At 46.3% G+C, this 13,582-nt stretch overlaps 1 protein-coding gene across 1 annotated transcript in view; it reads left to right on the top strand.

Moving 5' to 3' along the window:
• RNFT2 (ring finger protein, transmembrane 2) overlaps nt 1-13,582 on the top strand; it is a 92,798-nt gene that overhangs the window by 65,952 nt on the left and 13,264 nt on the right. The window contains exons 7-9 of the mRNA XM_006865471.1: nt 9,674-9,823; nt 12,419-12,484; nt 12,575-12,676. Of these exons, the coding sequence (XP_006865533.1) occupies nt 9,674-9,823; nt 12,419-12,484; nt 12,575-12,676 (318 nt within the window). The remainder of the gene's footprint in view (nt 1-9,673; nt 9,824-12,418; nt 12,485-12,574; nt 12,677-13,582) is intronic.

Below are 13,582 nucleotides of genomic sequence, written 5' to 3'. Positions count from 1 at the left end.
GGACAATCTCTTTGATATTCCACGTGAGTAAAGTTTTGCTAAAGGTAATACAGAAACGGCTACAATCATACATTGACAGAGAACTTCCAGAGGTTCAAGCCAGATTCAGAAGAGGTCATGGAATGAGGGATGTCATTGCTGATGTCCAATGGATCTTGGCTGAAAGCAGAGAATATCAAAAAGATGTTTACCTGTGCTTTATTGACTACGCAAAGGGTTTCGATTGTGTGGATCATGACAAGCTATGGACAATATTGTGAAGTAACAGTATTCCGGAACACTTAGTTGTAGTCATGAGGAATCTGTACCTGGACCAAGAAGCAGTTGTTCGAACATAACATGGGAACACTGAATAGTTTAAAATTAAGAAAGGTGTGCGACAAGGTTGTGTTCTTTCACTATACTTATTCAACCTGTATGCTGAGGAAATAATACGAGAAGCTGGGTTCTATGAAGAAAAATGTGGCATCAGATTTGGAGGAAGACTTATTAACAACCTGCGATATGCAAATGTTACAGCCTTGCTTGCTGAAAGTGAACAAGACTTAAAACATTTACTGATGAAAATCAAAGAGCACAGCCTTCAGTATGGATTTACATCTCAATGTAAAGAATACAAAAAATCTCACCACTGGACCAATAAACAACATTCTTATCAATGGAGAAAAGATTGAAGTTGTCAAGGACTTCATTATTCTTGGATCAACTATCAACACTCATGGAAGCAGCAGTCAAGAAATCAGACTATGTATTGCATTAGGCAAAACTGCTGCACAAGACCTTTTTAAAGTGTTGAAGAACAAAGATGTCAGTTTGAGGACTAAGGTGCGCCTGACCCAAGCCGTGGTATTTTCAGTCATCTCATATGGTTGTGAAAGCTGGACAGTGAATAAGGAAGACAGTAGAAGAATTGATGCTTTTGAGTTATGGTGTTGGAGGAGAGTTTTCAAAGTGCCATGGACTGCCAAAAGAACCAATAGATCCGTTTTGGAAGACGTGCAGCCAGAGTGCTCCTTGGAGGCCAAGGTGGCCAAACTTTGTCTCTCGTACTTCGGACATATTGTCAGGAGGGACCAGTTGCTGGAGAAGGATATCATGTTTGGTAAGGTGGAGGTTCAGAGAAGAAGAGGGAGACCCCCAACGAGATGGACTGGCCAAGTGGCAGCATCGATGGGCTCAAGCGTGGCAACAGTAGTGAAGTTGGCCCAGGATCAGGCAGTGTTTCGTTCTTCTGTGCATAAGGTCGCTATGAGTTGGTACCGACTCAATAGCACCTAACAACAACTACATTATGAAAATAGTTTCACCTTGCATATCCCTCTCGGAAGGCCCCAGCCCACACTGTGAAAAGCACTGATTTAGTTTGAGGTTCGCAGGCACCCCAAAGCAGACCTGAGACAAAGATTTGGCTGCAAGGTTTTTTTTGGAAAGTAACCTCTGCAAACTTAGTGCAGGAGTAGCAAAGAGGATTTTATTGAGTTTTGGTTTGGTATACTGACATTCAGCCCCAGCTTAACACAGAGGTAAAACTAGTATTTGTCATTTAGTACGTGGCCCATCTAAACCTAGAGCTTTAAATGCCATAACCTTAGCTCTTGTACAATGCTATCCCTGTAGGCGAGAAAGTGTGTATGAAAGAGATTTGTAAGGAAGCTGAGCTGTGTAAATATTTGTCATTCATCTTGATGGGGAGGGGAATTTTCTTCCTTTGTCTCTCCATTCTTTATGCATTGCCACTGCTAACAGCTAACTGAGTATGTGCCTCCTCCAGCCTTCCCCACCCCTTTAATTCTTCAAACCATCTTCCTCCTATGGATGGATGCATATTGTTGTTTTTTTTCTCTCTCCTTCTCAAAAACTCCCCTTCTCTATTCATTTCTCAGGATCCCACTCTCCTCCTTGTACCACCCCCTTCCGGAGTGGCCTACTGTTGACTTCTGTTTCACTTTGTGTCACACCCCCATCCCACCCCCAGTCCAGTAGTGAAGGTTTCTGAAGAGATTCTGCCTTCCCAACTGACTGCTCCCGCCCCCTGTATCAGAACCTTCCTGGCCCAGCACGTTCCCCATCACAAGTGACAGGAAAGCCAAAATGGCTTGGTGTAGGATCTCTGACACCCTGGAGAAACCACATGCACCATTTGGTGGCTGTCAGCAATAACATTTTGAAGAAAGAAACGTGGAATTGTGACTGCATAATTAGGGAGAGTTGGTTTCCCCAGGATAGGTCCAGTTTTCCTTGGCAGTTTGAGCTCCTTCTCTGAGTGGTCCGCCCCTCTGCAGCTAATTGCTGCGTTTAACTGGTACCACACAAGCACTCGCTCCCTTGACTTCCATTTGCAGTGACAGCCGCTCTGGCTTTTCCTGAAGAGTTCTCTCTTCTATGTTCCAGCACTTCTTCACCATCACAGAACTCTCAGGAAGTGAACTTGGGTTTCAGAGCTCCCAACCTGTTTTGTTGTTAGGTGCTATCCAGAGGGTTCCTACTCATAGCCACCCCCATACAACAGAAGGAAACACTGCCTGGTCTTCCGCCAGCCTCACAATTATTGCTGTTTGAGCCCATGGCTGCAGCCACTGAGTCAGTGCATGTCATTGAGGACTGTTTTTCACTTGCCCTCTACCAAGCATGGCGGTCTTCTCTGGGGACTGGTCCCTCCTGAGTGCCGACTGTGTGCTAAAAGCTGGGGATTCAGCCACAAACCCAATTACTGTGTCTCTCTAGTAGGAGAGACAGATACTAATTTTTAAATGTTGTGAGAAGTGCTCTGAAAGAGCAATTTAGGGTATGCTGGGAGTGTGTCGGAGGAGCCCTAGTGGCGCTGTGTGTTAAGGGATGGGTTGTTAACCACAAGGTTGGTGTTTCAAACCCCCAACAGCTCCATGGTATATAAATGTTGCTGTCTGCTCCCGTAAAGATATAAAGTCTTGGAAACCCTACAAAGCAGTCCTACTCTATCCTACATTGCATCACTATGACTTAGAACTGACTCCCTGGCAATGGGCTGGGCTAGGCTTGGGCGGGGAGAGTGTAATAAAAGGACCTAATCTAATCTAAAGACAGAGTCAGGGCAGGCTCCTCATGTTGTTGAGAAGTGCCGTCGAGTGGATTCTGACTCATAGTGACCCTGTATAGGGTTTCCAAGGAGCAGCTGGTGGATTTGAAGTGCAGACCTTGTGGGTCGCTGTCCAGTGCTGATCCTACAGCACCACACCAGGAGTGCCGGCTTCTCACAGAAGGTACCATTGAACTGAGGCCCAGAAATGGATAGGTGGTAGCTCAGCACAGTCAAACCAGTTGCTGTCAAATCACCCTCAACTCATTGCGACCCCAGGTGTGTCAGAATGGAGCTGTGCTGCGTAGGGTTTCCACTGGCAGATATTTTGGAAGTAGGTGATCAGACCTTTTTTCCGAGGTACCTCTGGGTGGGCTTGAACCGGCACATTTTTAGATAGCAGCTGAGCTTAGTAACCATCTGTACCACCCAGAGACTACCAGCAAAGAGTAGGGCACTGGTGTTCCATCAGCAAAGGAAGAGTGTGGTGCCAACAGGAGAGAGAAAGAAGTGCAATGAGACTGGCACCTGAGCTTCCTGGGAAATTCCAGAGCTGGCCTGGAGTCCCCAGTGGGACTTGACTAATGTAGTTTCTAGACCAGGGGATTGGCAAACTATGAACTATGTAGCCCAAATGTGGCCCTTCACCTGTTTTTTTAAGTAAAATTTTATTGGAACACGGCCATGCACATTTCTTGTGTGTTTCACCCTACACTGACACTGGTTTGAGTAGTTGCAAGAAACTATATTGCCTAGTGTATTTACGATCAGGCTCTTTTCAGAAAAAGTTTGCTGAACACTATTCTAAATCCCCTCAATAGACAATCGGGAAGCTTTGGGTCTGTGATAGGGGGCCAACAGGCAGCTAATGGGGCCTGAAGATGGATGGATCCAAAGAGAGTGGCCCAGGCCAAGACTGGTAGATGAGAGAATCAGACTATGAACCCAAGCATTCTGGCTCTCAAGGCTGTGCTTTTAATCACTAAGCCAGTCTGCTTGTGGTAGGTCAGTCTAAGAGGAAGAGCGGCAAGGTCTACTGAGAGGGTCAGTATGACGCTAGCCTGCACAGACTCCCAGGAACTCAGGGTTGGAGGACTGTGTATCTAGTGGCCATGTATGTCTTCACACTTCCAGGCAGACTGAGCAGGAGGCTGCCCACTGACAGAGCGCAGAGACCACTGGCCACCCAGCCTCTCACCCTTCCCTCTCCTGTCCTCCACATTTCCTTCATCTATCTGGCTCCTTTTTACCCATCAAAATAGCACTTCTCAAACTTGAAAAACTGTGCCCAGAAATCACCTGGAACTTTGTACAATTGCAGGTGCTGGTACAGGAGGTGTGAGGTGGGGCAAGACACTCTGCAGTTTTAACAAATTCTTAGGAGAGGCTGTTGGCCCATGGACCACACTTTGAGGTGTAACTTTCCACATTAGCTTAGACAATACCTTCTCTCAGAAGACTTCTCTAACTACCACCATCACCCCTACCATACCTCACCTCTGCTCCTGGGGTCCCCTTGGGTTTACCTCAAACAGAGTTGTACTTCGCTTTAGAAATATTGGGATAATTTGTTTGCTGGTTATTTTCCTCGCTAGGGTGTGAGCTCCTTGAGGACAGGAATGCTGTATTTGATCTCTTGGTATCACCAGCTTAGCTCTATATCTGGTATACAGTGGGCACTCTAGTTGAAGAGAGGGAGGGAGAGAAGTGGGGAACAGAGAGGAGGAAGGAAGAAGGGAGATGAACAGATACATGGATGGGTGGAAAGGAAGGAAAGAAGTAAGATGGTTGGGTTGGTGGGAGAAGGGACTGAAGCTGCTTCCCTTCCTTGAATGTATGGATGGGAGACAAAGCAGGAGGGAGGGAGGGAGTGGGGGGAAAAGGAGGGAAGGAAAGAAGGAAGGGTAGATAAATAGTGGAAGGAAGGAAAGTAGAAAGAGAGGAAAGGAGAGTTCTGAGAATACCCTGAAGTCAGCGGGAAAGGACAGATTAGGTTGAAGAGGGAATTTGGGAGAGACAGGACTACATTGATCCAGGACAAGATGGGACATGTATTATTTAAATAGTATGAGAGAAATGAGGAAAGCATAGAGCGGCAGAGGCTGAGTGGGTCCAAAATACAAAAGCCAAAGCATGGGTATTCTGAAGTCTAGGGCCTACTGTCAGTTCATGGACAGAGTGAGCCAGCCATAGTCATCCACTGAGCAGTTGTACCAGGAGTCCAATATCCCATCATGCCATTGGTCATAGAAAAGAAACATGGCAGCCATCCCCCTCATCTCTCATCCCTACAGGCTCCAGAGGCAAGACAGCATATTACCTCCAGGGGTTATTTGTGAGAGTCAGGACAAGATAGGAAGGTCCCTTGGGAAGCGGTGACTTTGCACAGGGGTCCAGATACAGGGTCAGGTTGTGAGGTGAGTGTCCTTGATCCTTGACAGATATGAGAACATCTGCTTTAATACAATCCCTGTCCATCAGAGGAGAATATGAGGGGCCTTCAGAAAGTTCCTGGAAAAATTCCATTTTTCCATAAACTTTTTGAAGACTCTTCAAGGAGCACCTATAAAATTTCTGTTCACATACTAGGTAACATCCATTTGATGGATTGTTGTTATCAAGTGCCTTTGAGTAGTTTCTGACTCATAGTGACCCTGTATAGGGTTTTCAAGGAGCATCTGGTAGGTTTGAACTGCTGACCTTACAGTTAGCACCACACCAGGACTCCATTTGGTGGATATACAACATATTTTTTTTATAACAGTCGGTTTTTCCCTTCCAATTTAAATACATCATATACTTGTTATGTACCGTTGAGTCAATTCTGACCCATAGTGACCCTATATAGGGTTTCCAGAGAGTGGCAGGTGAGCTTGAACTGCTAACTTAGTGGTTCAGATCAACTTTGCAGTCCAGCGCATTAACCCACAGCATATCCTTAGTACAAAAAAAAACCCCAGAAAAACACAAAAGTAGTGGCTTTGTATGTAGTGCTTCCCTGGCTCAATAATTATCTTTACCTGAATGATTTTTTAAATTTGGGAATAATTTTAGGTTTAAAAACTGTAAAAATACTACAGAGAGCTCCCATATACCCTTCAGCCAGCTTTCAGTCTTGTTAATATGTTGTATTATCACAAAACAGTAAGCAAAGCTAGAAATTTAGCATGCATTCCATTACTGTTAACTGCAGACCTTCTTCAGATTTCTCCAGTTGCCCAACTAATAATGTTCCTTTTCAAGTCAGTGGTTGAATCCAGGATTCCACACTGCTCGTACCTATCATGGCTGCATAGACCTTTCCCATCGACAGTTCCTTGGTCTTTTGCCTTTAGTGATCTTGAACTCCTGGTTAACAAACACGATGTGGGCTCCTTTTCTTTGTGGTGACGTGACTGTTTTTCTAGGATTGTTTTTCAGTGGCTGCCTGGCTTTCTGTTGTAGAATTCTATCATAATTAGCCCCTCTTTTGTACATTTTATTTGTTCTTTTTTTTTTTTTTTTAAATGTTACAGAGAATGTTGCTTTGATGTTTCCAATTGGCACATTGTTTCCAACTGGCACATTGTTGCATGGGTCCCTGATTGTTTTGTTAGGGAACAGTCCTGGAAGTATAAATCTGCTGGAACAAAGATTATTTGCATTTTAAGGCTAGGGATGCCTGGGACAGGATTGCTTGTTTATATGCTCATTTGTTTGTTTCAATCAACTGGGTGGTGGTTGTTGTTAAGTGACCTCGAGTTGGTTCTGACTCATAGCAACCCTGAATAGGGTTTCTGAGAAGCAGCTAGTGAGTTTGAACCGACAGCCTTGTGGTTCAACATGACCTTGCAGTCTAGCGCATTAACCCACAGCGCTACACCAGGACTCCTGAGATATCATTTAATTACAGTAGAATGCACAGAAATATATGGAACCAATATTTCAGTGAATTTTAGTAAACATGACCACCCTATCAATTAAAATATAAAATGTTTCTATCTGCACAAAATTGCCTTATGCCCCTTGGTAGTTCAGTACCTACACCCCTTATCCCAGGCAACCGCTGGTTTGATTTCTATCCCCAAAGGTTATCTCAAAAGTCACATAAACTAGAATTATACAGTGTATACTCTGATTTATTTGAGAACTAAGGTGCACCAGATTGAAGCTATGGTATTTTCAATAACCTCATATGCATGTGAAAGTTGGACAAGGACTAAAGAAAGACCGTAAAAGAATTGATGCATTTAAGTTATGGTGTTGGAAGAGAATATTAAAAGTACCATGGACTGCCAGAACATACAAATCTGTTGGAAGAAGCATACCCAGAATGCTCTTAGAAGTCAGGATGGCCAAACATCATCTCTCATACTTAGGACATATTGTAAGGAGCAACCAGTCCCAGGAGAAGGACATCATGCTTGGTGAAGTGGACGGTCAGCGAAAAAGAGGAAGACACCCCCCCCCCAACAAAATGGATTTTCACAACGGCAGCAGCAGTGGACTCGAGCATGGCAACAATTGTGAGTGCGGCGCAGGACCAATCCTGTGGTCCATAAGGTCGCTCTGAGTCAGTATCAACTCCAAGGCAACTACAACCACAACAACGTACTCTCACCACTGTCATCTTTGATTCAACACAATATGAGACTCATTCATGTTGTTGCAGATAACAGCCTTTTCTATTGCTGAGCAGCATCTGATTGTATAAATATACCATCATTTGTGTATATCTTGCTCTCTTAATGGACGTTTGGGCAGTTTCCAGTTTGGGAATCTGATGACTAAAGCTTCTGTGAACATTTGCATACAGATGGACACCATGTTTTCATTTCTCTGCAGTACATACTTAGGAATGGAATTACTGGAAATAAGCTACGTGTATATGTTTAACTTTATTAGGACTACAAAGTAAGGCTATTCAACCCTTCATTTTATAGTTCAGGCTGTGGAAAGCGTGAGGCACTTGTCCCGGTGCAAGAGCGGGAAGAGAAGAATCTGTTGGTCACTAATCCTTTATTGCACTGTGGTGGCTTACATGTTGCTGCGATGCTGGAAGCTATGCCATGTGTAGTTTAAAAACCAGCAAGGGTTACCCATAGTGGACAGTTTACAACAGAGTTTCCAGACTAAGACAGACTAGGAGGAAGGAGAAGCAGACTGACTCGGAACCCTTAGCCACTGAAAACCTTGTGGATGGCAGCAGAACACTGTCAGATATAGTACCAGAAGATGAGCCCCTCAGTTTAGGTGGTACTCAAAACATATCTGGGAAAGAGCTCCGTCAACATAGAGGTGAAAGCGGAGGGTCAGTGAAAAAAAGGAAGACGACCAACAAGATGGCTCCACACCATGGTTGCAGCCATGGGTTCCAACGTAATGATTAGAGGAAGGCGTGAGGCCTGGTATTGTTTTGTTCTCTTCTCCGTAGTTCACTATGAGTCAGAACTGACTCGATGGCACCTAACCACAATAGCAGCTCTGTACCAAGAAGGAGTGCTGGTAATGCCATGGGTAAGTGCTCAGCTGCTAACGGCAAGGTTTGTGGTTTGAACCCACTCAGTGACTCTGTGGCAAAGTGTTTCCATATAAGTGACAGCCTCTGCAACCCCCTGGGGCTGTTCTATGTCAGCTCCATGGCACCTAACACCAACATTGTGTCAAGTAAGACGTTGGTAATTCAGTGCCCTCCATGCAGGACACTCGGGTTTGATTCCCAGACACTGTACTTCATGCATATCTGTCAGAGGAGGCTTGCATGTTGCTCTGACATTGAACAGGTTTCCACAGAAATTCCAGACCAAGTAGCCAAGGAAGAAAGTCCTGGCAATCTATTTCTGAAAAAGAGTCAACAAAAATCCGATGGATCACAACGCAACCAATCATAGGGCTGTCACAGGACCAGGCAGCATTTCATCCGTTTGTGTACGGGGTCACTGTGAGTCAGGACACCTCAAAGGCAGCTGACAAGAACAAGCCCTGCGCTAGGCACAATACTAGGTGTTTTTCATGTTCATTTCCCTGAATCTTCAGAACACCCCTATCAGTTCGGAATTGTGCTTCCCATTTTATAAATAAGGTAACTGAGGCTCAAGTTTGAGCAGTGAGACAAGATTCAAAGCCGGCTCAGTCTGAGTCCCCGAGTCCATATCTGTGGACCAGATATTCTCTGTGCCTCCTTGGACTCATGTCTTCCCAGCCACAGCCTGGTGGCCTGGCCTCACCTTCACCCTTTGGCCTTTCCCCTGCCCCCCACACCCCTTCAGGCAGCTCCAATCATGCCAAAGTCAGCTCGATGCAGGGGCAGGAATTGTGCCCCATGTTTGGCTGCAGCTGGAGCAGGGGAGGGACCCCACGCTCCAGCCCTCTGTCAAAGGTGTAAGGTTTCTGCCTCCCTGAAATGGGATCCTCGGGGCTTTGATCTCCGGGACTGGTGGGCGACAGGCGAGGACAGTGATCAGGGGCCGTGTCTCCCCAGCCATATCTCGACCCCATTAGGAATGAGTCTGAGTGCTTTCCAAAGCTGATTAATGGCCTGTGACTTGGAATGTCATTACTGCCCAGGCCAGGGCCCCCCAGCTCAGTCCTTTGGGTCTTTCCTGCTAATAATAATTGATGCTTTCACTGTGGTTGCAGGGAAAGTTCTACCTGGTCATCGAAGAGCTGAGCCAGCTGTTCCGATCGCTCGTCCCCATCCAGCTGTGGTACAAATACATCATGGGAGATGACTCCTCCAACAGCTACTTCCTGGGAGGGGTCCTGATCATTCTGTACAGCCTCTGCAAGGTGAGGGGCCTAGGGACCGGAGGAGTAACTGGGGAGTCCCCATGCATAACTACCACAGTGACTCTGTATGATAAGCACTAGATTGCAAGCCACAAGGTCAGTAGTTGGAGCCCACCAGCCTCTCTGAGAGAGAAAGATGAGGCTTTCTGCTCCCACAAAGATTGACAGCCTCAGAAACCCTTTCCAAGGTTTCCATGCATCGGAACTGACTCAGCTGCACTTAACAACAAGTTCAACATATGCTAACTTTTCATGTAGTCCACTTGAAAACAACCCTTTGAGATACATACCAATATTGCTTTCATTTTGTGGATGAGGAAACTGAGGCCCAGAGAGATAACATCACTTGTCGTCACTCAGTAGAGGTAACAAGAAGAGCATCAAGTACCCAAAAGCAGTGGGCAGCGTGGCCACTCAACGTGTTAACTATCCTTCTTTAGCTGCATGCCCTAAACTCCCTAACTCAGAATCCAATGCCACTCTTTCCATCATCAGTACAGATTTCTTTCTTTCTCCTAACAAGAAACACATCCTCCTATTTCCTTTCCTTTCTCCATATCTGGTGTCTGGCTTTAGAGAATTTGGGGGGAAATGCATGAGTTCCTTTCTTTTCTTCCTCCCTGCAGGTCTAGCCAAGCAGCATCAGCCATTGACCCTTATCCCTTGTCAGTTCTGTGATCAGCTGGCAGTGGCTGATTGGAGTGCTGGCTGGACAAGGATTATCTGATGCTGAATGGGCTCAGAGGAAGAGTGCTGGGATCAATTAGCAATGACTGTGCTGAGACTGGGAGGGGAAAAGGCATTATGCATCCTGGCCTAAGTAGAAAGGGCCACTGCTGATACTAGGCAGCAAGAGAAAAGCCAAGCAAACTTGATTGTTATTGTTGTTGTCAAGTGCCTTCATGACTTGTAGTGACCCTGTATAGGGATTCTGAGGAGCAGCTAGATGGGTTTGAACTGTCCACCTTGTGGTTCGCAGTCCAGTGTTGATCCTACAGCACCACACCAGGAGTCCACCTTAGTGAAAAGACTGGAGCTATCTTAACTTATTAGGGCTGCCATAGCGAAACACCGCAAAGTGGTATTGATTGCCTTACAGTTTTGGAGGCTGAAAGTCCAGATCAGGGTATTGATCATGTTGATTCCTTCTGAGGGCTCTGAATGACAATTTGACCATACCTCTCCTACCTTTTGGTGACTCCCAGGATATCCTAGTTTAGTAGTACTGCAGTAACAAGTGGTTGGCGTTAACAAACAGAAACATACTCTCGCACAGTTTAGGGACCTAGAAGTCCACAATCAGAGTGCCAGCTCGAGGGCCAGCTTTTCTCTGTCTCTGTCAGCTCTGGGGAAAGGTCCTGGTCTCCTTTTAGCATCTTTAAGCCCAGGGTTCCTTGGGGATCTCTTTGAATTTTGACATCACTCTTCCTTAGATCTAAGAGCTTCACAGTGCAGAGACCTTGGGTCCAAAGAATGCCCTCCTCTGAGCTCTGTTTAATCTCTTTTGAATCTCAAAAGAGACTGACTGCTCTTCAGCAAGGCAGCAAGCGGCAGACAAGTGGCAGATGCAGAGATGAAGACCATCCCTCCTGAGGTGGAGCCCAGTGACACCATCCAGAATGTCAAAGCCATAATCCAAGACAAGGAGGGTATCCTCCCTGACAAACAGCATCTGATTTTTGCGGATAAACAGCAGGAGGATGGCCGCACTCTCTCAAACTACAACATCCAGAAAGAGTCCACCCTGCACCTGGTGCTGCGTCTGCATGGTGGCATCATCGAGCCTTCCCTGCACCAGCTCGCCCAGAAATACAATTGTGACAAGATGATCTGCCACAAGTGCTACGTTCGCCTCCACCCCAGTGCTGTGAACTGCTGCAAAAAGAAGTGTGGCCATGGCAACATCCTGTGCCCCAAGAAGGACCCCTCTCTGCTGGCTCCCCTGCCTCCCACTAGTGGGGTTCTTCTGAGCCCCATGGCCCTGGGCCCTCAATAAAGTTTTACTTTCATTGAACCGAAAAAAAATAAAAAAGAGACTGACTGAAGATACAACCTAATCCTGTAGATCGCATCTGGCCTCGTTACTATCATAGAATTGAGGATTTACAAAACATAGGAAAATCACATCAGATTGGAGCTGGTCATACTAGATCATAGCATGGGAGTAATTCTATCATATTAGTGAATACATCGATTACACACTCATCAAGGAGGTGATAGCTGCATCTGAACGCCTAAACCACTGAGAATTCCAGCCAAGTTGACCCAAAACCTTAATTCTCACACATACAGATGCATCTTCACACAGTCTTCCCCTGTCTTTCCCTTTTGTAAGACACCACTCAGATGGAGTGAGGGACGCCCCCGACTCTTACTGTAAAATGATGTCATATTAACGTAGCTGATAGTATCTCAAAGACCCTCTTTCCAAACAAGGTCACATGCACAGGTACCGGAGTGAGGACCCCAGCACGCACACCTCTTTGTGGGCTGCACTGGATCCCCAACGGGGTGGTTGATTGCTGGGAATGCTGGGAAAGAGGCTGGGCAGCCCGGGGGCGCTTTTCAGCCATCAGTGCTCTGTTCTCCTTCCAGTCATTCGACATCTGTGGCCGAGTGGGGGGAGTCAGGAAAGCCCTGAAGCTTCTCTACACGTCTCAGGTGAGTTGGCTTCTGAGGGTCCCGACAGATTTCACAGCGCATCCCAGGCTGTCACTCCCTTGGGGGTCTGTAACTGTGTTTGTGTCACAGAATTACGGAGTCCGGGCCACTGGACAGCAGTGCACAGAAGCTGGTGACATATGTGCCATCTGCCAGGCCGAGTTCCGAGAGCCTCTGGTCCTCATGTGCCAGGTAAGTGGGGCTTAGGTGGGAGCAGCAGTAGGAGCCCCTTGAAAAAGCCAGAAGAGTCTGTCCCATGATCAAACCTTGGGGCTCTGGGATGAAGGCAATCTGGTCTGGAAGTCTGGAGTCAGTTAGACCTGGGTTCAAATCTCAGCTCAGCCTCTTCCTAGCCAGATAGCCCATTTTCTGGATGAAGACACTGAGTCCCAAGGACATGCAGCAAGACAGCATTGAAACTCAGCTCAGTCTGAATCCACATTCTTCAGCAGATGTTCATCTAGTGAAATGGTGAATGTTTCACTGCTCTTAGCCTCAGTTTCCTTGTCAGTAAAATACCAAATTCAGCATAGCACAGGGACAGAATATCCTGAGTTTGGGTCCCAGCGGAACTCTCGAGGCCAGTGTTGCAGGTGTGGGTCCTCTCCGTCTCTTAAGCCTTGGGCGTGATCATTATGCCGACTTCATAGAGTGATTACTACAATTAAATGCCGTCATCTGTGAAGAGTCACATTTGAATTACTCAGCCTTAGAGGCTGCAGGTCTGTCATAGCAGTCATCAAAACCACATGTCCTCATTATTAGTGGGATGATACTGTCACATGGTGGTAAGTGCTGGTCAGGTAATTTTAACTCCCCAATTGCATTCCTCCCCAGCCTCCCAACATCAGGGGCTGAGATGTCAATTCAGCAATTGCATATTGAGTTAAAGCATCATAACACACATCACGGAGGGCCAGAGGCCACATAGATGCTGTCCCCTGCTCACGGCCTCCTTGGGGAGACAGACACATACATAAATAACTATGAAACAAGGCAGGCAGTGATAAGTGCTTTGTAAGAGAGATTCATGCTGGTTCCCTGGGGACCCGGCTAGAGGGAGGAATGGCAGGCTGGGGCAGCTTTTAGGGGGAAAGA

The sequence above is a fragment of the Chrysochloris asiatica genome, unplaced genomic scaffold (genome assembly GCF_000296735.1).
Source record: "Chrysochloris asiatica unplaced genomic scaffold, ChrAsi1.0 scaffold00078, whole genome shotgun sequence".
NCBI classification, from domain to species: Eukaryota; Metazoa; Chordata; class Mammalia; order Afrosoricida; family Chrysochloridae; genus Chrysochloris; species Chrysochloris asiatica.
This window is presented reverse-complemented; position numbering and strand designations above follow the sequence as displayed.